Raw genomic sequence first — 26,770 nt, 5'->3', positions numbered from 1 at the left:
ATTTTATTATTCTTGAAGATGGTGTCTCACTTTGTTACCAGGCTGGAGTGTAGTGCCATGAACACGCCTCACTGCATTTTCAACCTCCTAGGCTGAAACAGTCCTCCTGCTTCAGCCTCCTCAGTAACTGGTACCACAGGCATGTTTCATCATACCCTGCTAATAGTTAACGCAAGAATTCATAGAGCAAGGCATGGTAATATGTTTCTGTAATCCCACTACTGAGGAATCCTAAGGCGGGAAGATTACTTGAGCCCAGTTTGAGGCTAGTCTGGACAACATAGCAAGACCCTGTCTCTAAGTATTTTTTTTAAGTGAGTCATAGAACATAGCAGAAAGGATTGAAAATGATTAAAGTGAACTTTGTAGTTAGCCCAAGGTCAAAATTTTTTTTAACTTTTTTTGTATTATGTTAACTATTAAGTCCAAAGTAATTTCCACTTCACAACCAGAGGACACAGTAATTTAAAATTTTTTTTGCGGCGGGGCACGGTAGGTCACGCCTGTAATCCCAGCACTTTGGGAGGCAGAGGCGGGTGGATCACAAGGTCAAGAGATGGAGACCATCCTGGTCAACATGGTGAAACCCTGTCTCTACTAAAAATACAAAAAATTAGCTGGGCATGGTGGCATGTGCCTGTAATCTCAGCTATTCAGGAGGCTGAGGCAGGAGAATTGCCTGCACCCAGGAGGCGGAGGTTGTGGTGAGCCGAGATCATGCCATTGCACTCCAGCCTGGGTAACAAGAGCAAAACTCCGTCTCAAAGGAAAAAAAAAAAAAAAAAAAAAAAAAGGGCCGAGCGCGGTGGCTCAAGCCTGTAATCCCAGCACTTTGGGAGGCCGAGGTGGGTGGATCACGAGGTCAAGAGATCGAGACCATCCTGGTCAACATGGTGAAACCCCGTCTCTACTAAAAATACAAAAAAATTAGCTGGGCATGGTGGCACGTGCCTGTAATCCCAGCTACTCAGGAGGCTGAGGCAGGAGAATTGCCTGAACCCAGGAGGCGGAGGTTGCGGTGAGCCGAGATCGCACCATTGCACTCCAGCCTGGGTAACAAGAGTGAAACTCTGTCTCAAAAAAAAAAAAAAAAAAAATTTTTTTTTGGTATACTACTTAAAGATACTTATCCTAGTAACTTGTTAATTCTGTTTTATATTAAAATTTATATGTCCTCTTTTAACCAAGTGAAAGATTAAAACACTTTAATTTTATTAATTTTCTTTAATATAGAATTTTTTTTCTTTCTTTTTTTTTGAGCGGTAGTCTTGCTCTGTTGCCCAGGCTGGAGTGCAGTGGCACAATCTGGGTTCACTGCAACCTCCACTTCCCAGGTTCAAGCAATTCCCTGGCTTCAGCCTCCCAAGTAGCTGAGACTACAGGCGTGCACCACCACACCCGGCTAATTTTTTGTATTTTTAGTAGAGATGGTGTTTCACTGTGTTAGCCAGGATGGTCTTGATCTCCTTACCTTGTGATCCGCTCACATAGGCCTCCCAAAGTGCTGGGGTTACAGGCATGAGTCACTGTGCCTGGCCTTAATATGGAATTCCTTAGGAATCATTCGTGTGTTAGTTGACTGTTACTTTTAGAAATGTGGGCATTAGGAAGAGATCCAAGATGGCTGATCACTAGCAGCTCGGGATTGTAGCACCCAGTGAAAGCGCAAAGAACGAGAGGACGCCACACCTTCACATGAATTCTTGTTGCTCACGCACCAGGAGATTCCCAGCGGAGGAGCCCCACGGGTCGCCAGCGCTACTCTTGTGACCGGTGAAGCGGTTTTGCCAGCGCTCCCGGAGCGTCGGTTCTTGGTGCAGAGTCAGAAAAGCACCATCAATCTTAACGCCGCTGATTTAGTCGGTGCAGTGGGTTGCTCAGATTTCGGCGCTGAGAATCAATAAGTTGGACGTCTCCTCAGAAACCCAATTACAAAGACGGTAAATACAAAGACCACAGATGGATAAATTTATAACGAAGGGAAGAAAACAGCCAAAAAAGGCTGAGAATACCCAAGATCAGAACGCCTCTCCCTCAGCAGGGGAATCACAGTTCCTCATCAGCAACGGAACAAGGTTTGATGGAGAACCAGTGTGTTCCAGGCTTCAAAATGTGGATAATGAGAAACTTCTGTGAATTAAAAGAACTTGTTTTAACCCAATCCAAAGAAACTAAGCACTTTGAAAAAGATTTGACGAAATGTTAACAAGAAAACACAATTTAGAGAGGAATGTAAGTGAATTGATGGAGCTGAAAAACACTATACGAGAACTTTGTGAAGTATGCACAAGTTTTAACAGCCGAATTGATCAAGCAGAAGAAAGGATATGAGAGGTCGAAGACCGACTCAATGAAATAAAACAAGAAGACAAGATTAGAGAAAAAAGGATAAAAAGGAACGAGCAGCCGGGCATGGTGGCTCAAGCCTGTAATCCCAGCACTTTGGGAGGCTGAGGCGGGTGGATCACGAGGTCAAGAGATCGAGACCATCCTGGTCAACATGGTGAAACCCCGTTTCTACTAAAAATACAAAAAATTAGCTGGGCATGGTGGCGCGTGCCTGTAATCCCAGCTACTCAGGAGGCTGAGGCAGGAGAATTGCCTGAACCCAGGAGGCGGAGGTTGTGGTGAGCCGAGATCATGCCATTGCACTCCAGCCTGGGTAACAAGAGCGAAACTCCGTTTCAAAAAAAAAAAAGGAACGAGCAAAGTCTCCAAGCAATATGGGACTATGTGAAAAGACCTAATCTACGCTTGATAGGTGTACCTGAACATGACGAAGAGAATGAATCCAAGCTGGAAAATACGCTTCAGGACATTATTCAGGAAAATTTTCCCAACCTAGTAAGGCAGGATAATATTCAACTCCAGGTAATACAGAGAACACCACAGAGATAATCCTCAAGAAGAGCAACTCCAAGGCACATAATCGTCAGATTCACCGGGGTTGAAATGAAGGAGAAAATACTAAGGGCAGCCAGAGAGAAAGGTCAGGTTACCCACAAAGGGAAGCCTATCAGACTTACAGCAGATCTCTCAGCAGAAACCCTACAAGCCAGAAGAGAGTGGGGACCAATATTCAACATCCTTAAAGAAAAGAACTTTCAACCCAGAATTTCACATCCAGCCAAACTAAGCTTCACAAGTAAAGGAAAAATAAAGTTTTTTGTGAATAAGCAAGCACTCAGAGATTTCATCACCACCAGGCCTGCTTTACAAGAGCTTCTGAAAGAATCACTACACATAGAAAGGAACAAACAGTATCAGCCTTTCTAAAAAAAAAATACCAAAAAGAGCATCAATATAATGAAGAATTTACATCAACTAATGGGCAAAAATAGCCAGCTAATATTAAATGGCAGTATTAAACTCACATATATTATTATTCTAAATTTAAATTGACTAAATCCCCCAATCCAAAGACAGACAGGCAATTTGAATAAAAAACTAAAACCCATCAGTATGCTGCATCCAGACCCATCTCACATTCAAGGATACACAAAGACTCAAAACAAGGGATGGAGAAGGATTTACCAACCAAACAGAGAGCTAAAATAAATAAATAAAAAGCAGAAGTTACAATTAAGCAACAAAGATCAAAGGAAGCAAAGAAGGACATTATATAATGATAAAAGGATCAATGCAACAACAAGAAGAGCTAAAGATCCTAAATATATACGCACCCAATACAGGAATACACAGACATACAAGACTTATAAAGAGACTTAGACTCCCACATAATAATAGTGGGAGACTTAAACATTAATAGTAGACAGATCAATGAGACAGAAAATTAACAACGATATCCAGGACTTGAACTCAGATCTGGAACAAGTAAATGTAATTAGCATTTATAGAACTCTCCACTTTAAATATGCAAAATATACACTCTTATCAGTACCACATCATATCAACTTAGAAGTTTAAACGAGGGCCGGGCGCGGTGGCTCAAGCCTGTAATCCCAGCACTTTGGGAGGCCGAGGCGGGTGGATCACGAGGTCAAGAGATCGAGACCATCCTGGTCAACATGGTGAAACCCCGTCTCTACTAAAAATACAAAAAATTAGCTGGGCATGGTGGCGTGTGCCTGTAATCCCAGCTACTTAGGAGGCTGAGGCAGGAGAATTGCCTGAACCCAGGAGGCGGAGGTTGCGGTGAGCCGAGATCGCGCCATTGCACTCCAGCCTGGGCAACAAGAGCGAAACTCCGCCTCAAAAAAAAAAAAGAAAAGAAATTTAAACGAAATGTTGGTTGGCTCCTTGTTTGTTATTCTCTTCCCTCATTTTCTTTTATATCTCCATTATTAAGGACAAATATAGGCATACCCATATTTAGATTGCATTCTAGCCTGGGCAATAAAGCAATACCCCCATCCTCTCTCCCTCTTCCTCTTTCTCTTTCTTCCTCTTCTTTATTCTTTTTCTTACAAAAAATAAATAAAAATAAATAAATAAATGAAGTTCTAAAGAGTGCTTCAGAATGAGAAAAAAAAAAAAGAAATGTAGGCATTAACATCGTTTGTTTTTTGTTTTTTGTTTTTTGGTTTTTTTTTGAGACGGAGTTTCGCTCTTGTTACCCAGGCTGGAGAGCAATGGCGCGATCTCGGCTCACCGCAACCTCCGCCTCCTGGGTTCAGGCAATTCTCCTGCCTCAGCCTCCTGAGTAGCTGGGATTACAGGCACGCACCACCATGCCCAGCTATTTTTTTTGTATTTTTAGTAGAGACGGGGTTTCACCATGTTGACCAGGATGGTCTCGATCTCTTGACCTTGTGATCCACCCGCCTTGGCCTCCCAAAGTGCTGGGATTACAGGCTTGAGCCACCGCGCCCGGCCTTTTTTTTTTTTTTTTTTTTTTTGAGACGGAGTTTCGCTCTTGTTACCCAGGCTGGAGTGCAATGGCACGATCTTGGCTCACTGCAACCGTTGCCTCCCGGGTTCAGGTGATTCTTACTCAGCCTCCTGAGTAGCTAGGACTGCAGAAGTGTGCCACCACACCCGGCCAATTTTTGTAATTTTAGTAGAGACAGGGTTTCACCATGTTGGCCAGGGGCCTTAATCTCTTGACCCCATGATCTGCCTGCCTTGGCCTCCATGATCTGCCTGCCTTGGCCTCCCAAAGTGTTGCGATTACAGGCATGAGCCACCACACCCAGCCTGAATTTTACACAGAGCCTAAGATACTCATCCAGGTTAACACACCTGAATTAATGGCAGAATAAAGACTAAGACCTGTTTCCTGACTCTAGGAGTTTTTCCAGTATCTGCAATCAAGTTTCTAGTCAGTGTGTTGAGGTTTTAGAGTGGGTGTCAAAGAATACATGAAAGAAAATGCCATTTTCTTCATAGTCTTGATTGTGAGAGGGACCAGGGTATTCTTAAGATTATAGATTCTGGCAGGGTGCAGTGGCTCATGCCTTGTAATCCCTGCACTTTGTGAGGCCAAGGTGGGAGGACCATTTAAGCCCAGGAGGAGTTCTAGACCAGCCTGGGGAATATAAGGATACCTTGTCTCTACTAAAAATTTGAAAAATTAGCCAAGCAGGCCAGGCGCGGTGGCTCACGCCTGTAATCCCAGCACTTTTGGAGGCCGAGGCAGGCAGATCACTTGAGGTGGGGAGTTCGAGACCAGCCCAACCAACATGGAGAAACCCGGTCTCTACTAAAAATACAAAATTAGCCAGACGTGGCGACGTATGCCTATAATCCCAGCTACTTGGGAGGCTGAGGCAGAATAATTGCTTGAATCTGGGAGGTGGAGGTTGCAGTGAGCCAAGATCACGCCATTGCACTCCATTCTGGACAACAAAAGCAAAACTCTGTCTTAAAAAAAAAAAAGAAAAGAAAAAATTAGCCAAGGGTGGTGGTGTGTGCCTATAGTCCCAGCTACTCGGGAGGCTGAAGTGGGAGGAATGCTTGAACCCAAGAGGTAGAGTTTACAGTGAGCCAAGATTGTGCCACTGCACTCCAGCCTGGACAACAGAGTAAAACCCTGTTTCAAAAAAAAAAAAAAAAAGTGTTATGGATTCTCAGTATTAGATGACATTTTAAAGGCCCTCCATTCTCTTTCTCACTAGAGTTCACACTTTGGCATTCTTTTTTTTTTTTTTTTGAGATGAATTCTCACTCTGACCCCCAGGCTGGAGTGCAATGGCACGACTTCAGCTTACTGCAACCTCTGCCTCCTGGGTTCAGGCGATTCTCCTGCCTCAGCCTCCCCAGTAGCGGGGATTACAGGCGTTTGCCACCACTTACATTTGTAGTAGAGGTGGGGTTTCACCATGTTGGTCAGGCTGGTCTCAAACTCTTGACCTCAGGCGATCCACCGGCATGGGCCTCCCAAAGTGCTGGGATTACAGGCATGAGCCACCTCACCTGACCACATTTTGATATTCTTTTTTTTTTTAAATTTAATGTATTTGTATTTTATTATTAATGGCAACATGCATGCCATTGCACATTTTGATATTCTTAATGATAATTATATATTCCTCTTTGTCTCTTCTCTAGCTTCTTTGGAACATCTCAGGGCCTTTTGAGTTCCAGCTAATCTTCTTGTTTTGTTTTTTTGTTTTTTTTAATGCCTCGAGTGAGGAATACTCTTCTTGTTTTATGTGGACTGTAATACCTCTGGAATAATTCAGAACATACTTAATCCTTCTTCTATAATAGCCCTTCCTGTGTGTGAAATTGTGATCTCTTTCCCAGTCTTAAAACTCTCAGCAACTTCATCCTTCCCTCACCAATACGCAGATTTCCCTCTGCTTGAACCCTGATGTTTATGTTCCCTTTCATAGTACAGTATTCAGAAGGGAATACACTCTAGCCAGCTTGGTATAGGTTAAGACTGTCACTTTCCCTGTTCAAAAGACTTTATCAGTATGGCCTGAGGTCTTAGCTCTGAGGTACTGTTGACTTAGTGAGTCATAATTATGCAAAGTTGCATCCTTTCTCTGCATAGGTTTTTGCATATATATATATGTGGGGGGGGGGAATCAAAGACTAAACTTTATAATTATCTTTGTTTAGTTTCATTGAGATAATTTTGGTGCCTCATAACAAATTTTCAAGCTCAGAAGAATCCCAGAAGCATTTCTTAGTCTCAGGCTTCCTGGGGCAAGGCAGGTATTCCTTGGGGGTTACAACAGCAGCACAGTACTGATATTTCACCAAGTGGTGTTCTCTTTCAAGTAGCCCCCCAGGAAGGCTGTAATATATACTTACTCAACCAATTAAGGCATAGTTCGTGATGTGCCTTTATGTGTCCTTCACTACCTCCTCCTTGAAAAGCATGTTCTACGGCTGTCCAGTTATCACTGAGTTTTTGCTCATGTTAACAATTTGTATGCCTGGAAATGTAATTTTCCGTAAACATTTATGTTCATTATGGTGTTTATATCCCGGTTTTTGGACCAGACAATAAAGGTTAAAACAGTAGATTTTATAACAAATATGGAAACTGTCAAGCTGTTTATTTATTTATTTACTTTTTTTTTTTTTTTTTGAGATGGAGTTTCCCTTGTCACCCAGGCTGGAGTAGGATGGCATGATACCAGCTCATTGCAACCTCTGCCTCCTGGGTTCAAGCAATTCTCGCCTCAGCCTCCCAAGTAGCTGGGATTACAGGCACTCACTACCATGCCCAGCTAATTTTTGTATTTTTAGTAGAGATGGGGTTTAGTCATGTTGGCCAGGCGTAAGCCACTGTGCCCATTTGTCAGGCTGTTTTAAACATTTTAATTAAGATATAATTTAGGCTGGGTGCGGTGGCTCACTCCTGTAATCCCAGCACTTTGGGAGGCTGAGGCTGGTGGATCATCTGAGGTCAGGAGTTCGAGACCGGCCTGGCCAACCTGGTGACACCCTGTCTCTACTAAAAATACAAAAATTAGCTCTTCCCTTTTGCGGCCATCACCTAAGAGGGAGCTGCCAAAATGAAGTTCAATCCCTTTGTGACTTCCGACCGAAGCAAGAATTGCAAAAGGCATTTCAATGCACCTTCCCACATTCACAGGAAGATTATGTCCTCCCCTCTTTCCAAAGAGCTGAGACAGAAGTACAACGTGCGATCCATGCCCATCCGAAAGGATGATGAAGTTCAGGTTGTACAAGGACACTATAAAGATCAGCAGATTGGCAAAGTAGTCCAGGCTTACAGGAAGAAATACATAATCTACATTGAACGGGTGCAGCGGGAAAAGGCTAATGGCACAACTGTCTATGTAGGCATTTACCCCAGCAAAGTGGTTATCACTAGGCTAAAACTGGACAAAGACCGCAAAAAGATCCTTGAATGGAAAGCCAAATCTCGCCAAGTAGGAAAGGAAAAGGGCAAATACAAGGAAGAAACAATTGAGAAGATGCAGGAATAAAGTAATCTTATATACAAGCTTTGAATAAAACTTGAAACAAGGAAAAAAAATTAGCTAGGCATGGTGGCAGGCACCTGTAATCCCAGCTACTCAGGAGGCTGAGGTAGGAGAATCACTTGAACCTGGGAGGCAGAGGTTGCAGTGAGCCGAGATCATGCCGTTACACTCCAGCCTGGGCTACAGAGCGAGACTCTGTCTCAAAAAAAAAAATTGAATTCAGTGTTGTAGTTGATACTGGTGTGTGTGTGTTTAAAAAAAAAAAAAGGGTCGGGCGCAGTAGCTCAAGCTTATAATCCCAGCACTTTGGGAGGCCGAGGCGGGTGGATCACGAGGTCGAGAGATCGAGACCATCCTGGTCAACATGGTGAAACCCCATCTCTACTAAAAATACAAAAAATTAGCTGGGCATGGTGGCACGTGCCTGTAATCCCAGCTACTCAGGAGGCTGAGGCAGGAGAATTGCCTGAACCCAGGAGGCGGAGGTTGCGGTGAGCCGAGATCACGCCATTGCACTCCAGCCTGGGTAACAAGAGCGAAACTCCGTCTCAAAAAAAAAAAAAAGGCCGGGTGCGGTGGCTCAAGCCTGTAATCCCAGCACTTTGGGAGGCCGAGGCAGGTGGATCACGAGGTCGAGAGATCGAGACCATCCTGGTCAACATGGTGAAACCCGTCTCTACTAAAAATACAAAAAATTAGCTGGGCATGGTGGCACGTGCCTGTAATCCCAGCTACTCAGGAGGCTGAGGCAGGAGAATTGCTTGAACCCAGGAGGCGGAGGTTGCAGTGAGCCGAGATCGTGCCATTGCACTCCAGCCTGGGTAACAAGAGTGAAACTCCGTCTCAAAAAAAAAAAAAAAAAGATTATGGTGGCCAGACACAGTGGCTCATGCCTGTAATCCCAGCATTTTGGGAGGCTGAGGTGAGATGATCACCTGAGGTCAGGAGTTCAAGTCCAGTCTTTCTGACATGATGAAACCCCATATATACCAAAAATACCAAAAAAAAAAAAAAAAAAAAGAAAAGAAAAGAAAGAAAATTAGCAGGGTGTGATGATGCATGTCTGTAGTTTTAGCTACTTGGGAGGCTGAGACAGGAGATTTGCTTGAACCCAGGAGGCGGAGGTTGCAGTGAGCTGAGATGACATCACTGCACTCCAGCCTGGGCAACAGAGCAAGACTCCATCTCAAAAAAAAAATTATAGTGTTGTGAAACTAGACTGTCTTAGACCTTTAAATACAGGCCCATTTAATTTATGATTGAGCTAACTGAATGCTGTTACAACTTTCCATTAAAGTCCCTAAGTTTCCCACTTGCTCTCCTTGTTCACAGACTAACAGAGCCACAGCTGCAGCTTTTCAGCAGAGTAGAGGATGCATGTTAAATATAGCCTGACCTGCTGCTGTGGTGAAAACTGACACTGCCACTTGCAGGCTTTGTGCAGTAACATGCTGATCCTGAATGTAGGGCATTTGGTAATTCGGCAGTAAACAAGGACTCTCTAGTCATGACCTTAGCTGCTTTAGTCCTATATGTGAATGACAAGCAGAAGTGCCTGCTTTCAAAAAGCAGGTGCTTTTTAAAATCAAGGAAATGATAAACACAACATTCAGGTGGTTACTTGGATGTGGGAAGCAGGAAACTGATATGGAGGAGCAACAGAGAGGTTAATATTGTCAGTGTTCTCTTGCACCTGTTGGTTCGTGGTTTCACTGGTGTTTGTTTTATTAAAATAAATAAAACAAGGCTGGGCACAGTGGTTCATGCCTGTAATCCTAGATGATGAAGTCAGGAGTTCGGGACCAGACTGACCAATATGGTGAAACCCAGTCTCTACTAAAAATACAAAAATTAGCTGGGTGTGGTGGCACACGCCTGTAGTCCCAACTACTCAGAAAGCTGAGGCAGAAGCATTGCTTGAACCTGGGAGGTGGAGGTTGCAGTGAGCCAGGATCACGCCACTGCACTCCAGCCTGGGTGACAGAGGGAGATTGTCTCAAAAATAATAATAATAATAAAGAAAGCCATGCATAGCCAGTGGTGAAAGTGTGTCATCTATATGGTATAATCACTTATGGGCACTGGGGTGGCGGGAAGTAGATAACACTGAACTTTGTCTTTTAACTGGGACACTGGGTAACTCACAAATCCTCTTTTGGGAAGCATACAGGTACTGTATAGACTCAAAGATATTTAGGATGAATGATTCCAGAGGCCAAAAGGTCTTGTAAATAATGCCCATGTAGGCTTTAAATCATGGCTTATGCAGGATGGACCATGATGGGGATTCAAGATCTTAGACATAAGCATCCTGGGACATACAATCAGAAAAATTGAGGCTGGGCGCAGTGGCTCAAGCCTGTAATCCCAGCACTTTGGGAGGCCGAGGCGGGTGGATCACAAGGTCAAGAGATTGAGACCATCCTGGTCAACATGGTAAAACCCCGTCTGTACTAAAAAATACAAAAAAATGGCTGGGCATGGTGGTGCATGCCTGTAATCCCAGCTACTCAGGAGGCTGAGGCAGGAGAATTTCCTGAACCCAGGAGGCGGAGGTTGCGGTGAGCCGAGATCGCGCCTTTGCACTCCAGCCTGGGTAACAAGAGCGAAACTCCGTCTCAAAAAAAAAAAAAGAAAAATTGCATTTTAGGCCTAAGGAAGAAAGCAACAAACACTTGAGAAGATCTTTTATTTTTTACATCAAATGTATCTGTGTATCTCCACGGACATAAATAAGTTGTATCCTTTTTTTCTGAATATATTATTTCTACCATTTGAACAAAAATTTTAATCAGCCTACATTAAGATTTATATATGGCCAGGCACTATGGCTCATGCCTGTAATCCCAGCACTTTGGGAGGCCAAGGCAGGTGAATTGCTTGAGCTCAGGAGTTTGAGACGAGCCTAGGCAACATGGTGAAACCGTATCTCTATAAAAAAATACAAAAATTAGGCCAGGTATGGTGGCGCATACCAGTAGTCCCAGCTACTCAAGAGACGGAAGTGGGAGGATCGCTGGAGCCTGAAAGGCAGAGGTTGATATTAGCAGAGATCATGCCACTGTACTCCAGCCTGGGAGAGAGTGAGACCCTGTCTCAGAATAAGTAAGCAATAAAATAGTAGAACTTACGTATAAGCTAGGAAAAATCCAAGAGAGCCTACCCTAAAGCAGCATATCAGAAGTCTTCAAAATAAATTCCCCTCAAAATGTATTTTAAAAATAATTAATGGCCAGGCATGGTGGTTTATGCCTGTAATCCCAGCACTTGGGAGGCTGAGATGGGAGCATCATTTGAGATCAGGAGTTCGAGACCAGCCTGGCTAACATGGTGAAAACTCGTCTCTACTAGAAATAGTAAAAATTGGACCAGGTGCAGTGGCTCATACCTGCAATCCCAGCACTTTAGGAATCTGAGGCAGGTGGATGACATGAGGCCAGGAGTTCGAGACCAGCCTGGCCAACATGGTGAAACCCCATCTCTACTAAAAATACAAAAATTAGCTGGATGTAGTCACACACTCCTGTAATCTCAGCTTCTTGGGAGGCTGAGACAGGAGAATCACTTGAACGTGATAGAGGCTGCAGTGAGCCAAGATGGTGCCACTGCACTCCAGCCTGGGTGACAGAGCAAGACACCATCTCAAAAAAAAAAAAAAAAAAGTAAAAATTAGCCAGGTATGGTGGCAAATGCCTGTAACAGCTACTTAGGAGGCCGAAGCAGGAGAATCACTTTGACCTGGGAGACAGAGGTTGCAGCGAGCTGAGATCACACCACTGCACTCCAGCCTGGGCAACAGAGTGACAGTGTCTTAAAAATACAAAAAAGATTAGTGAATTATTATTACTTTATTTTCTTTTCTCTTTTCTTCTTTTCTTTTCCTTTTCCTTTTTTCTTTTGACCTGACCTTGTGATCTACCTGCCTCAGCCTCCCAAAGTGCTGGGATTACAGGCTTGAGCCACCATGCCCAGCCGGTTATTGTTTGTTGATAAACTCAAATTTTTTTGAACACTGTGCTAGGCACTTTCCTAGTAGCTCATTAATTCTTCCCAGTAATCTGTGATATGTGAACTATTAGTCTTAACTTTTTGTATAGATGTGACTCAGAGACCTTAAGCACATCCCAGTTTTGTATGGCCACAAATATTGGGCAGGCATTTGAATCCAGGTCTGTCTGAAATGTGGATTTTCTCACGTGTTTTTTTTCGTGTCTTCTAAAATATAATTAATTACTTATATAATCTTGCCTCTGCAAAGACAATAGCATTGTAATTTTCAAATGTGCTACCATGTGTAAGATAGCAAAGCCTGTCTTAAAGAAGTATTCTGGCCGGGCGCGGTGGCTCAAGCCTGTAATCCCAGCACTTTGGGAGGCCGAGGCGGGTGGATCACGAGGTCGAGAGATCGAGACCAACCATGGTCAACATGGTGAAACCCCGTCTCTACTAAAAATACAAAAGATTAGCTGGGCATAGTGGCGTGTGCCTGTAATCCCAGCTACTCAGGAGGCTGAGGCAGGAGAATTGCCTGAACCCAGGAGGCGGAGGTTGCGGTGAGCCGAGATCGCGCCATTGCACTCCAGCCTGGGTAACAAGAGCAAAACTCCGTCTCAAAAAAAAAAAAAAAAAAAAAAAAAAAAAAGAAGTATTCTATTTTAAAATTCATATGACTTTTTCCAAGTTCCTTCCAGGATGGATTATTCACAGGAACAAAAAAAAATGTTTAATGAGAGATAAATTGCTTAATTTTAGGTTCAGCAGTTAACCAAGCTTCTGTGGTGTGGTGCAGTTTTCTGCCTTGGCATTACAAGGTTACTTCTTGCTAACAATCGTAGCTTTTGATGGACTTAGATAAATCTTCTCAAACAGGTTTTCTCTGAAGATACCTGGCTTTTTTTTTTTTTTTTTTTTTTTTAAAGATGTTTCTAAAGCCTACAGTTAGCCTCTCTATCTGGGCAGGAGAAAAAGTGTGAAAGTCTAATTTATGCTGGAAGATAGTATAGGGTTGAGAATGATGGTTACAAGCATTTTAACTTTACATCTACAAGAATGTGATACAGAAAAAAAAAAATATGGTACAGATTAAGTCCCTGATAATCCTGCTGTATATTTAAAAACATCTATAGATGATTTTATTTAGAATGGGAATTTTAACATTTTATTTGTGTTTATTTCTTGTTGAGGCGTGCACAGAGATGGGATTTTGCTCTGTTGATCAGGCTGGAGTGCAGTGGCATCATCATGGCTTACTGCAACCTCGACCTCCCAGGCTCCAGAGATTCTCCCACTTCAGCCTCCCAAGTAGCAGGTACTACAGGTGCCTGCTACCATGTCCAGCCAATTTTTAATTTTTTTAATAAAGGCAGGGTCTCACTACATTGCCCAGGTTGGTTTCAGCCTCCCAAAGTGCCAGGATTACGCGTGTGAGCTGCCATGCCTGGCCTGTGTTTCTTAATCATTTTTTGAACAGGCAATACATTTACATGGTTCAAAATGTTAAAGTTCCAACATATACATAATTAAAAATCTGTCTTCTAGGTAAATACTTCATTGTCCTGTGTAGGGAGAATTGGAGTTACCAGTTTCTTGGCTGTCACTCCAGAGCTATTCTATGCATTTATAAACAGTTGCATATATTTTTTCCTTATTTTTACTAGCATATTATGTATACTAGTTTACACTTTGCATTTCCCATGATATAGAATCTTGAGAGAGTATTCTATACTGTAACATAAAATATCTTCCTTGAAAGATATTCCTTTTTTTTTTTGAGATGGAGTGTTGCTCTATTGCCCAGGCTGGAGTGCAGTGCACTGATCTCGACACACTGCATCCTCCGCCTCATAGGTTCAAGCAATTCTGCCTCAGCCTCCCAAGTAGCTGGGATTGCAGGCACGCGCCACCACTCCTGGATAATTTTTGTATTTTTAGTAGAGGCAGGGTTTCACAATGTTGGCCAGGCTGGTCTCGAACTGCTGACCTCAGGTGATCTGCCTGCCTTGGCCTCCCAGAGTGCTGGGATTACAGGCATGAGCCACTGCACTGGGCCAAAAGATAATCTTAAAATAGAATATTCCATAAAATAGTCTATCAAATACTTATTCGAATATTCATACCACTATCTTTTGTTTTTTTTTTTCACTCTGCCACCCAGGCTGGAGTACAGTGGCACCATCTCAGCTCACTGCAACCTCCACCTCCCAAATCTATGATCTCTGTTCTTTTTTTTTGTTTTTGAGATGGAGTTTCACTCTTCTTGCCCAGGCTGGAGTGCAATGGCTCAGTCTTGGCTCACCACAACCTCCACCTCCCGGGTTCAAGCAATTATCCTGTCTCAGCCTCCTGAGTAGCTGGAATTACAGGCATGCACCACCACGCCCAAGTAATTTTGTATTTTTAGTAGAGATGGGGTTTCTCCATGTTGGTCAGGCTGGTCTCGAACTTCTGACCTCAGATGATCCACCCGCTTTGGCCCCTCAAAGTGCTGGAATTACAGGCATGAGCCACCACGCCTACCTAGCCTGCTCCTTCTTTTACCGATTTATAGAAGCCCTTTGTTAGGTTCATTAGCTCATTGAGATATGAGTTAAATGTACTCAGGTTTATAAACTTTAAAAGAAGGATTTATGAAAGTCCTCCAGATCTTGCTTTGAGTTAATGGTTAGAGCTGTGAAAACCTAATTCACTCAGTTAACACAATGTTCTCCCATGAGAAAATCCAAAGGTTGTTTAAAATGTAAAATTTACCACTTTAATCATTTTGAGTGTATATTAAGTGGCATTAAATACATTCACAATATTGTGTAACCGCCACCACCATCTATTTCCAGAACTGTTTTATCACCCAAACATTATAACTCTATAACCATTAAGTAATAACTACTCATTTCCTTCCCAACCTCTCAGGCCCTGGTAACCGCTACTCTGCTTTTTGTCTCCATGAATTTCCCTACTCTAGATAACTTATATAAGTGGGATTATGCAATATTTTTCCCTTTTTGTCTGGCTTATTTCACTTAGCATAATGTTTTTGAGGTTCATCCATATTGTAAGCATATGGAGAAATAATCTATTGGAACATTTTTGTGTGGAATATTATTACATATTACATTGCATATAGAGGAATAATATTCAATTGTGTATATACACCACATTTTGTTTATCCATTCATCTATCGAAAAATAATTTGGGGCTGGACACAGTGACTCACATCTCTAATCCCAGCAAGTTGGGAAGCTGAGTTAGGTGGATTGCCTGAGCCCAGGAGTTTAGGACCAGCCTGGGCAACAAGGTGAGACCCATGTCCATTAAAAAATTTAAAAATTAGCTGGTTGTGATGGTGTGTGCCTGTAGTCCCAGCTACTCAGGAGGCTGAGATGAGAGGATCACTTGAACCTAGGGGATGGAGGTTCCAACAAGCTGAGATTGCACCATGTACTCTAACCTGGGCGACAAAGTGAGACCCTGTCTCAAAAAAATAGTCCATGACTACATAGATATTTAAAAAGAAAAAAGCCTTCTGGTTAACAGTAAAAATCTAGACTAGCAAAAAAAAAAAAAAAAAAAAAAAAATGGTCCAGCCTTGGTGGCTCACACCTGTAATCCCAGTACTTTGGGAGGCCGAGGCAGGTGGATCACCTGAGGTCAGGAGTTCAAGACCAGTCTGACCAACATGGTGAAACCCCGTCTCTATAAGAAATTAAAAAATTAGCTGGGCGTGGTGGCAGGAGCTTGTAATCTCAGCTACTCAGGAGGCTGAAGCAGGAGAATTACTTGAACCTGGGAGGCATGGGAGGCAGAGGTTGCAGTGAGCTGAGATTGTGCCAATGCACTCCAGCCTGGCAGTAGAGCAAGACTCCATGAGCCATTACTCCCAGGCGTGTCTATCCAAATCCTTTATTCATATATATTTTTTGAAACAGTCTTGTTCTGTCACCCAAGCTGGAGTGTAGTGGCATGATCTTGGCTCACTGCAGCCTCCACCTCCTGAGTTCAAGTGATTCTCCTGCCTCAGCGTCCCAAGTAGCTAGGATTACAGGTGCCCACCGCCACACCTGGGTAATTCTTTGTATTTTTATTAGAGCTGGGGTTTCATCATGTTGACCAGGCTGGTCTTGAGCTCCTGACCTCAGATGATCCACCTGCCTTGGCCTCCCAAATTGCTGAGATTACAGGCATGAGCCACCATGCTGGCCTAGTTTTAAATGTAGAAATCTTAAACCTTTTTGGTTAATTCCTAAGTATTTTATTCTTTTTGATGCTACTTTGAATAGAATTGTTTTCTTTTCTTTTTTTGGAGACATGGTCTTGTTCTGTTGCCCAGGCTGGAGTGCCCACTGTGCCGGATAAAATCGTTTTCTTAAGCTCAGGTGTGGTGGCTCACACTTGTATAATCCTAGCACTTTGGGAGGCTGAGGCAGGCAGATCACCTGAGGTCAGGAGTTCATGACCAGCCTGGCCAACATGGGCCAGCCTAGCCACCATGGGGAAACCTTATCTTTACTGAAAATTCAAAAATTAGCTGGGTGTGGTAGCATATTCCTGTAATCCCAGCCATTTGGGGGTGCTGAGGCAGGAGAATCGCTTGAAACCGGGAGGTGGAGGTTGTTATGAACAAGATCATGCCACTGCACTCCAGCCTGAGACTCTGTCTCAAAAACAAATGAAGCATAAAAAACCCGCAAAAAATGAATTGTTTTCTTAAGGGCTTTTTGGACCATTCATTCCAAGTATATAGAAGTACAAATGAATATTGTGTGTTGATTCTGTATGTTGCAACTTTGATGACTTTTTTAGTGCTTTTTTGTTTGAGTGGATTCTTTAGAGTTTCATATTTTTATAGGATCATGCCATTCCTGAACGGAGATAATTTTATGTCTTCCTTTTAATTTGGATGGCCTTAGTTTTTTGTTTTTTGGTTTTTGGGTTTTTTCTAATCTAATTGCTCTGGCTAGAACTTCTAGTAGTAGGCTGGTAGAAGTGGTCAAAGTGTGGGCATCTTTGCTTTGTTCCTGATCTTAGGGGAAAAGCCTTTGGTTTTTTGTTGATAATGATATGAGCTAAGAGTTTTTCATATGTGCCCTTTTTCATATTGAGGAAATTCCTTCTAAGTGAATGTTGTCATCTTGAAAGAGCATTGAATTTTGATAAATTGGTTGGGTGCACTGGCTCATACCTGTATTACCAGCACTTCAGGAGGCTGAGGTGGGCATAGGAGGTGCTAGAACCCAGGAGGTGGAGGCTGCAGTGAGCTGTGATTGGGGTGCCACTGCACTTCAGCCTGGGCAACAGAGTGAGACTTTGTCTCAAAGAAAAAGAAAGAGAGTTATTTCTGTGCCACTGTCTAGTTGAGTGGAGGCGGAGACTTGGGAGCATTCAAGATGCGGCTTCACCCGTAAACCACCACCATGGCCAAGGAAGGCATTGCTGCTGGAGGTGTAGTGGATGTTAATACTGCTTTCAAGAGGTGCTGAAGTCTGCCCTCACCCATTATGGCCTAGCATGTGGAATTCTCAAAGCTGCCAAAGCGCCAAGCCCATCTTTGTGTGTTTGCATCCAACTGTGATGAGCCTATGTCAAGTTGGTAGAGGTCCTTTCTGCTGAACACCAAATTAACCTAATTAAGGTTGATGACAACAAGAAATTAGGGGTAATGGTTAGGTCTCTATAAAATTGACAAAGAGGGTAAACCCCGTAAAGTGGTTGGTTGTAGTTGTGTGGTAGTTGAAGAGTACTTCAAATGCAAGAAATGAACAGATTAAACTCTGGCTCACCCCCCTCCCCCAACACACACACACTCACTCACTCACTCACTCAACTCACTCTGGGCACAATGGCTCATTCCTGTAGTCCCAGCACTTTAGGAGGTCGAAGTAGACAGATCAGTTGAGCCCAAGAGTCCAAGACCAACCTGGGTAACATGATGAAATCCCATCTCTACTAAAAATGCAAAAAACTAGCCAGATGCTGTGGTTCCAGATACTTGGGAAGCTGAGGTGGGAGGATTGCTTGATCCTGGGAGGTGGAGGCTGCAGTGAGCCATCATTGTGCCACTGCATGTCAGCCTTGGTGACAGAGTGAGACCTTGTCTCAAAAAAAAAAAAAAAAAGAATTTTGATAAATGCTTTTCTGCATCTATCAAGATGATTATGTGGTTTTTACATTTTTTAAAATTTTTGTAGAGGCAGGGTCTTACCATGTTCCCCAGCTGGTCAGGAATATGTTTTTTAAATTTTCTTTTGTTTAATTAGTTTGGTATATTACATTAATTGACTTTCATTTGTTGAATCATCCTTGCATTCTGGGAATAAAACTCACTTGGTCTTAATGTATAATCCTTTTAATATGCTGCTGAATTCAGTTCGTGTTTTGTTGATTTTTACATATATATTCGTAAAGAATATTCTGTCGTTTTCTTTTTTTGAGATGGAGTCTTGCTTTGTCTCCCAGGCTGGAGTGCAGTAGTGCGATCTCGGCTCACTGCAAGTTCCGCCTTCCCGGTTCAAGCAATTATTCTGCCTCAGGTTCCCGAATCACTGGAACTACAGGCATATGCCACCATACCTGGCTAATTTTTTTTGTATTTTCAGTAGAGTCAGGGTTTCACCATCTTGGCCAGGCTGGTCTCAAACTCCTGACCCTGTAATCCTCCCACCTTGGCCTCGCAAATTGCTGGGATTACAGATATGAGCCACCGTGCCTGGCCTTTTGTTTTCTTACAGTATCTTTTTCTGGCTTTGGTGTCAGAGTAAATTCTGGCCTTATAATGAGTTAGGAAGCATTTCCTCTTCTTTAATCTTTTGTAAGAAACTTTTTATTTATTTATTTATTTTTTTGAGACAGAGTCTCACTCTGTTGCCAGGCTGGAGTGCAGTGGCAAGATCTTGGCTCACTGCAACCTCTGCCTCCTGGGTTCAAGTGATTGTCCTGCCTCAGCCTCACAAGTAGCTGAGATTACAGGCGTGTGCCACCATACCCACCTAATTTTTGTATTTTTAATAGAGACGGAGTTTCACCATCTTAGCCAAAATGGTCTCGATCTCCTGACCTTGTGATCCACCCACCGTAGCCTCCCAAAGTACTGCGATTACATGGGTGAGCTACCATGCCCGGCTGAAACTCTTCTTCAGTAAATGTTTGGTCAAAGTTTTTGTGCTCAGGAGAAGTGAATGAGGTATATTTTGGAGCTAACAAAAGTGCTTCAAGGAACTAGAAAGATTTCTGGAGCACTGCAAGTTTCTGTAAAGCACAATCTTTAACACTAAGTCTATCAACTCACAAAAGCTCTCATAGTGTTTATTGGCCTCTTGCTTTGTTCCGGGCTGCTTTCTTATTATTTTTATGCTGCCCTACCTGGAATCACATATTCTATACCTTCAAGTCTGTTTTGGAGGATTCAATTGTGGAGATTGGGAAACCTCAAAAAGAATATTTTGATATTATATTATCAGTCTTCAAAATACTTTGTATGCACTGTAATATTTAAATCACCTCTGAAAACTAGGTAAGTGATCTCAAATTAATAAGCTTAAGGCAGAAAAATTTTGCTTAAGCAAATGATTTCTGAATTTTGTTTTGTTTTGACCCCTTTAGTGAGGGTGCATTTTGTACAGATTGGCCCTTCCTTTTTCTTCTTTTATCTGCTTACAAGGAGAATATTAGTTTGTGTTCACAGAGACTACATACAGATTTTTCCCTTCTAAGAAGGTTCGGCCCTTTTGCTTGAAGTTGTATAACAAAGGCCAAAAATAATTCCTTATAGGCAAAAAGGTGAGAGTTTGCCTATTCCATTACTGTGTTCTAGACTCTTGGGACATCTGAATGCTTTAGCCAGTACTGAAAAATTGACCATTGGTGACTATTTTGTGCAGTGACTTTTAAACATTTTTGATAGCTTCTTAGAATAAAAAATAAGGTTTATATTGTGACTCCATACACAAAAAATATATACATATACAACTAATGTTAAAGTCTCACAAACCAATTCTTAAGCTTTATTAAAGGGAATGCAGCCTGCTATCTTCTGTTCTGTTTCTTTCTCTTTTTTAAAATACTGGTTTCAACTTGCTGAATTTAATTCATAAATTTCTAATGGGTATGAACTTTAGTTTAAAAAAATACTCCTCTATTATGCAATCAGCAGAAAAATATTAAAAATTAAAAAAAAATACTCCAGCCGGGTGTGGTGGTGCACCCCTGTAATCGTAGCACTTTGGGAGTCTGAGGTGGGCATATCACCTGAGGCCAGGAGTTAAAGACCACCCTGGCCAACATGGTGAAACCTTGTTTCTACTAAAAATACAAAAACTAGCCAGGTGCTGTGGCAGGCGCCTGTAGTCCCAGTTACTAGGGAGACTGGTGCAGGAGAATCACTTGAACCTGGGAGACGGAGGTTGCAGTAAGTGGAGATGGTGCCACCTTACTCCAGCCTGGGTGACAGAGTGAGACTCCGTCTCAAAAAAAAAAAAAAGTACTCCTCCATGACTCCCAAATTTAGCTGTATGTATAGTTTTCTGGGCTGCTACTCTTAAGAGTTTGATTTTGTGGTTTTAGTTTATATTTTTATAAAGCATTCAGGAATTTATATTTTTATCAATTACCCAGATAATTCTGATGTAGCCTTAGGCAAGTATTTGGGAACTACTAATAGATCTAATGTAATAAAAACTAGTTTATTTAAAGCTGAATTTATCCCTTAAAACTGCTGAAAACTATAATTGTAACTCTTAAAATTATTGCCCTTCGAGTTTTTTTTTTCTTTTTCCCAGAGAGAGAGAGAGAGAAACAGCTAACTCTCACACTGAGTGAAAGAATCTGGAAAGATGGAATCCAAGAGAGAAAAGCAGCTTCCACATTGAGTGGAAGGAAACTGAGAGAGAGATGGAATTTAGGAGGGGAAGACAGGCTTCCATGAGAGTGTGGAAGGGGACCCCAGAGGGGAAATCCAGGAGGGGAAAGAGCTCCCACTATGTGGGAGGGGATTCCAGAGAGCTGGAAATATCTGCCCTTGGAGTTTTTAAAAAATCATCTAGTACCTAAGTTATCTGAACTCCAATATTTATATTACCTAATAAAATGTGGAGAGCCATTTTATGTAGTGATTGACAAGTAAAATTCCTTTACAAATTAAATTCCTTTTGATTATAGGAAAAAAAAAAACCAGGCTGGGCACTGTAGTAGATTTAAGTTCACCCTCTGGTTTGTTCCATTCAGTAGTGATGTTGTCTTCTTTGACACAGACCAGTTTATATCTGACTTGGAACACCAGCCATCAGGTTCAGCAGAGAAATGGCCTAACCACAGTGTGCTCTCGTGTCCAGCTCCTTTCTGGAGAATCTAGAGGGTGAGTGTTGATTGAAATGTGTCATTGTTTTTGTGCCCAAGTCTGGTATTTGCATGCAGTGGCTGGATTTGCATGTGCTATAGAGGAGGGGGTATGCACGGGCACTTTCTGGTAGGCCACTCATTATCTTTGGAACTACACTTTGACTAAAAGACTCTGCTTTTTAAATTTAACCACATTTAGGCTCTTACACTTGTGCTTATGATTTTATTCTTGAATGAAAGGCAAGTATTTACTTAGATTTATTAGACCAAAGCAGAACGAGGTTCCATATCTATGAATTCTATGGTTTGGGTGCTGATCAGGTATGTAAAGCCTACTCATTCCAAGTGCTCTTAAGTTTTGATATGAATGGAATCAGGAAATTTTGTCCATTTTTCAGAGGCAACCCAGAATATTTATCCCTAGCCTGGCCTATAGGCCCATGTTTGCACTTCTGGTAGTTCCTGTGGGGCTCTACTTAGAAGAAAGCTGTAGGCTGGGCACAGTGGCTCATGCCTCTAATCCCAGCACTTTGGGAAGCTGTAGGTGAGTGGATCATGAGGTCAGGAGTTTAAGACCAGCCTAATCAATATGATGAAACCCTGTCTCTACTAAAAATACAATTAGCTGGATGTGGTGGCACGCACCTGTAGTCCCAGTTACTCAGGAGCCTGAGAGAGGAGAATCACTTGAACCCTGGAGGCAGAGGTTGCAGTGAGCTGAGATTGCTCTACTGCACTCCAGCCTGGGCGACAGAGCGAGACTCTGACTAAAAAAAAAAAAAAAAAAAAAGAAGAAGAAGAAGAAGAAAGCTGTAGTACTAGAGCCAGTGTCTGTGTCTAGGCTTAGGCTTTTAAACTTAGCAGCCAACGAGAAATGAAGCTTTTCCTTGCTGTCATGTTGGCTCCTTTCTTCAAATACTCTCAAAGCCGCTTAAGAAAATATGTGATACCAGGTCAGGAGTTTGAGACCAGCCTGGCCAAGATGGTGAAACCCATCTCTACTAAAAATACAAAATTAGCTGGGCACAGTGGTGCGCACCTGTAATCTTAGCTACTCAGGAGGCTGAGGCCAGAGAATTGCTTGAATCCAGGAAGCGGAGGTTACAGTGAGCTGAAATTGTGCACTGCACTCTAGCCTGGGTGACAGAGCAAGACTCTGTCTCAAAAAAATATATATGTGACAGAAATTACAAATATTACAGATTGTAATTTCTTAAATGCCATTTGAATTTTATTTTAAAATTAATTTGCATTTGGAAGGGGCCTTGGAAATTATGTTCTCTACTCAAACATTTATATTTAGGATTCTGCAGCCTTCCGTTGACCTGTCAGACAAGTTATCAAAACCCTGGCTTCTCCAGAAGCTGGGCCTACCCTGGTCTCACATCATTCTTGTCCAGCCATGAGAGGAGTGATAACTTAATTCCTTCATTGAATGTATATAAAATTCTCAGGAGAGTTATAACCAGGGGATTTAAAATAATTTCCTCATATTAAGGGTGAGAAAATCAATTGCAGAAAGATTTAAAGCTGAATTTATCCCTTAAAACCACTGAGTTAAATCACCCAAGTCACATTACAGCCAAAACAAGACTACAGCTTACTTATTCCAGTGTTTAGCCCAGTGTGCTTCCCATGTGTGAACAGCAAGTTGGTCACTAATAATCTTGGTAAGAAGGAAGTATTTCTGTGGAGTGAAGGGATCAATGGATGACTGAATGAATAAGAGATGAGAATATAGAAACAGCAATGTAGACAACTTCTTTATGATGTTAAGCCATGAAAGAAAGAAAGAGATCTAGAGGGGAATGTGGGGCCCAGTGTTTTTATTTGCTTGCTTGCTTGCTTGCTTGCTTGCTTTTTTGAGATAGAGAGATTTACACATGTTAAATGCTAATGAGAAAGATTTGGGGAAATGAGTTGGTAGAGACAAAGAAGTGAAAAAATTGATTCAGCAAGCTATTGAAGAGGATCCAGAGCACAGGTAGCGGAATGGATCTTGTGGATTTTTGGCTCTGGAGCTCAGGTTTGGCCCTTACAGATAGTAGATTTATTAGTCAACAGTGGACAAGATTATTCAGAAGAAAATGTACAAAATAAGAAAACAAAATAAGGATAAAGGATTCTTTTGTTAATTTTGAAATGCTTCTGAGTCCCCCATCTTAAGCCAAATTGAGAAAAGCATTTGTTTTTTCACATTTCAGCTTTTGGTGATAGAAAAGAGTACATGCTGATACTTGAATATACTTTCAAGTACCTGTGCACTGTTTACTTAGCTGGAGATTTAATGTTTGTCTTTGTAGAATGTTTTCAGTTAAACACATTAGAGGAAAGATTGTTATGACACTGATTATGGCATCACACATAGAAGAGGTTTTCTTTTTCTTTTTTTTTTTTTTGAGACGGAATCTTGCTCTGTCATCCAGGCTGGAGTGCATTGACACGATCTTGGCCCACTGCAACCTCTGCCTCCCAGGTTCAAACAGTTCTTGTGCCTCAGCCTCCCAAGTAGCTGGGATTAGAGGCGCCCGCCACCATGCCCGGCTAATTTGTGTTTTTTTTTTTGTTTTTTTTTTTTTTTTTTTTTTTTTGAGACAGAGTTTCGCTCTTGTTACCCAGGCTGGAGTGCAATGGCGCGATCTCGGCTCACCACAACCTCCACCTCCTGGGTTCAGGCAATTCTCCTGCCTCAGCCTCCTGAGTAGCTGGGATTACAGGCACGTGCCACCATGCCCAGCTAATTTTTTGCACTTTTAGTAGAGACGGGGTTTCACCATGTTGACCAGGATGGTCTCGATCTCTCGACCTCGTGATCCACCCGCCTCGGCCTCCCAAAGTGCTGGGATTACAGGCTTGAGCCACCGCGCCCGGCCTAATTTGTGTTTTTAGTAGAGACGGGGTTTTACCATGTTGGCCAGGCTGGTTTTGAACTCATGACCACAAGTGATTCACTTGTCTCACCTCCCAAAGTGCTAGGATTACAGGCATGAGCCACTGCAAGCCAAGAAGAGGTTTCTTAAAAAAGCAGGAGTCTTAAAATGACTGATTTTCGGCAGGGCGTGGTGGCTCAAGCCTGTAATCCCAGCACTTTGGGAGGCCGAGGCGGGTGGATCACGAGGTCGAGAGATCGAGACCATCCTGGTCAACATGGTGAAACCCCATCTCTACTAAAAATACAAAAAATTAGCTGGGCATGGTGGCGCGTGCCTGTAATCCCAGCTACTCAGGAGGCTGAGGCAGGAGAATTGCCTGAACCCAGGAGGCGGAGGTTGCAGTGAGCCGAGATCACGCCATTGCACTCCAGCCTGGCTAACAAGAGCGAAACTCCATCTCAAAAATAAAAAAACTTTAAAAAAAGTGAAGGATATCTTCAAATCATTGTGCATGTATTTTCTGTCTGTCCAATGGTAGGAAGCTGTCTAGAGTTTGGGGTGAAATTTAGGATAACTTAGTTAAAAATCTATCAGTTACCCTATTGTATGAGGTAAAAAGAAGAAAAAATAATAATTAGGCTGAGATGCAGTAGGTCATGCCTGTAATCCCAGCAATTTGGGTGGCTGAGGCAGTCAGATTGCTTGAACCTAGGAGTTCGAGACCAGCCTGAGCAACATGGTGAAACCCCATTTTGACAAAAAATACAAAACTTAACTGAGCATGGTGGTTCATACCTGTAGTTCCAGCTACTCGGGAGGTTGAGGCAGAAGGATCTCTTGAGCATGTTTGGTAGGTTGCAGTGAGCCAAGATTATGTCACTGCACTCCAGCCCAGGCAACAGAGCAAGACTCTGTCTAAAAAAAATTAAAAATTAAAAATTAAAAATCTGGCATGAAAGAGCTCAAGCTGGTTTTCTTGCTTACAATAATTAAATATTCTGTGTTATAATTACGGTGGTAAGTTTTATTTTTGTTAATAGTATTAACTAAGTTAGTAAAATGGAGATCCCAAAGAAATTTCCACATAGGAAATTTCTCTCACACCTCATGATAACTCAGAGATCAAGATTCCTTTCATTTTGTTCTTCTTCTTTCTCCTTAGGTTTTATCAAAGCTAGAAACCACTTAGTCATGACTGAGTCTTAGCCCAAGGAAGGGATGGGAAAAGGGGAGGAAGAAAGAAGCCAAGCAAGTGATGAGGAAGACACATACATCACTTTTGCTCACATTTCATTGAAGAGAATGAATTACATGGGCCATACATACCTAGCTACAATGGGGAAGCCAGGAAATACACTCTGTAGCTGGGTGTCAGTGTGACTAACTAAACCTCAATTACTGCAGAAGAATGAATTAAGATAATTAGAAACCTACCATAGATACTTTCTAAATTTTCAGGGTCTTATTTCTGTCTTCAGCTTGAAAAGGCAAATTAATGTGTCTTGGTTTTTCTCTTTTTTGGGTTTTATTTGGAGACAGGGTCTTGTACTGTTGCCTAGGCTAGAGTGCAGTGGTGTGCAGTCATAGCTCACGGCAGCCTGGAACTCCTGGGATCGAGTGATCTTCCTGCTTCAACCTCCCAAAGTGCTCGGATTACAGGTGTGAGTCACCACACCTGGCCAAATTAATCAGATTTTGATAAATCCAAATTAATACCTCAACTCATGCCATATATAGGTGAATTCAGGCTCATGCCTGTAATCCCAGTAGTTTGGAAGGCCAAGGTAGACAGATCACTTGAGTTCAGGAGTTTGAGACCAGCCTGAGCAGCATAGCAAAACCCCGTCTATACAAAAACTTTAAGAAAAAATTAGCCAGATGCAGTGCTGCTGAGTTGCATGTTACAGCGAGCTGAGATTGTGCACTGCACTCCAGCCTGGGCGACAGAACTAGACCCTCTCAAAAAAAAAAAAAAAAGAATGAATTCAGTATTTCCCATATTTAGTTTAGATGGTGCTTTTGTAACAATTTGTTGTGGTGGCACAGGCAAATTCAGGTGTTGGGATAGTGGAAGTCACAGATGGTGGCGGCCAAAAGTGTGCCAGATCCTGTGACCTACATAACCTGTTAGCACCCTTATTGAGAACTATTTACTCTTGTCCTAGGCTTTTAATTCACTTTGCTCTTTAATGGAAGGAAAAT

At 42.3% G+C, this 26,770-nt stretch overlaps 2 protein-coding genes across 5 annotated transcripts in view; both read left to right on the top strand.

Annotated features, from left to right (window-relative positions):
- The window catches only part of NFATC3 (nuclear factor of activated T cells 3), a 183,215-nt gene that overhangs the window by 147,732 nt on the left and 8,713 nt on the right, over positions 1-26,770 (top strand). The window contains exon 10 of one of the 4 annotated variants that reach the window (XM_010346828.3): positions 21,608-21,711. The exons of 2 other annotated variants lie outside the window; for them this stretch is intronic. In XM_010346828.3, the coding sequence (XP_010345130.1) occupies positions 21,608-21,708 (101 nt within the window). In that variant the 3' untranslated portion in view covers positions 21,709-21,711. Of the gene's footprint in view, positions 1-1,721; positions 4,607-21,607; positions 21,712-26,770 lie in introns of those variants that run through there. One more of the 4 variants, XM_039478123.2, reaches the window with a different exon arrangement.
- LOC141584906 (large ribosomal subunit protein uL24-like) lies at positions 4,830-13,014 on the top strand. The gene has a single exon (XM_074401691.1). It carries the CDS (start codon positions 7,935-7,937, stop codon positions 8,370-8,372), a length of 438 nt encoding a protein of 145 aa, XP_074257792.1. The 5' UTR covers positions 4,830-7,934; the 3' UTR covers positions 8,373-13,014.

The sequence above is a fragment of the Saimiri boliviensis genome, chromosome 1 (genome assembly GCF_048565385.1).
Source record: "Saimiri boliviensis isolate mSaiBol1 chromosome 1, mSaiBol1.pri, whole genome shotgun sequence".
In the NCBI taxonomy this organism is placed as follows: Eukaryota; Metazoa; Chordata; class Mammalia; order Primates; family Cebidae; genus Saimiri; species Saimiri boliviensis.
This window is presented reverse-complemented; position numbering and strand designations above follow the sequence as displayed.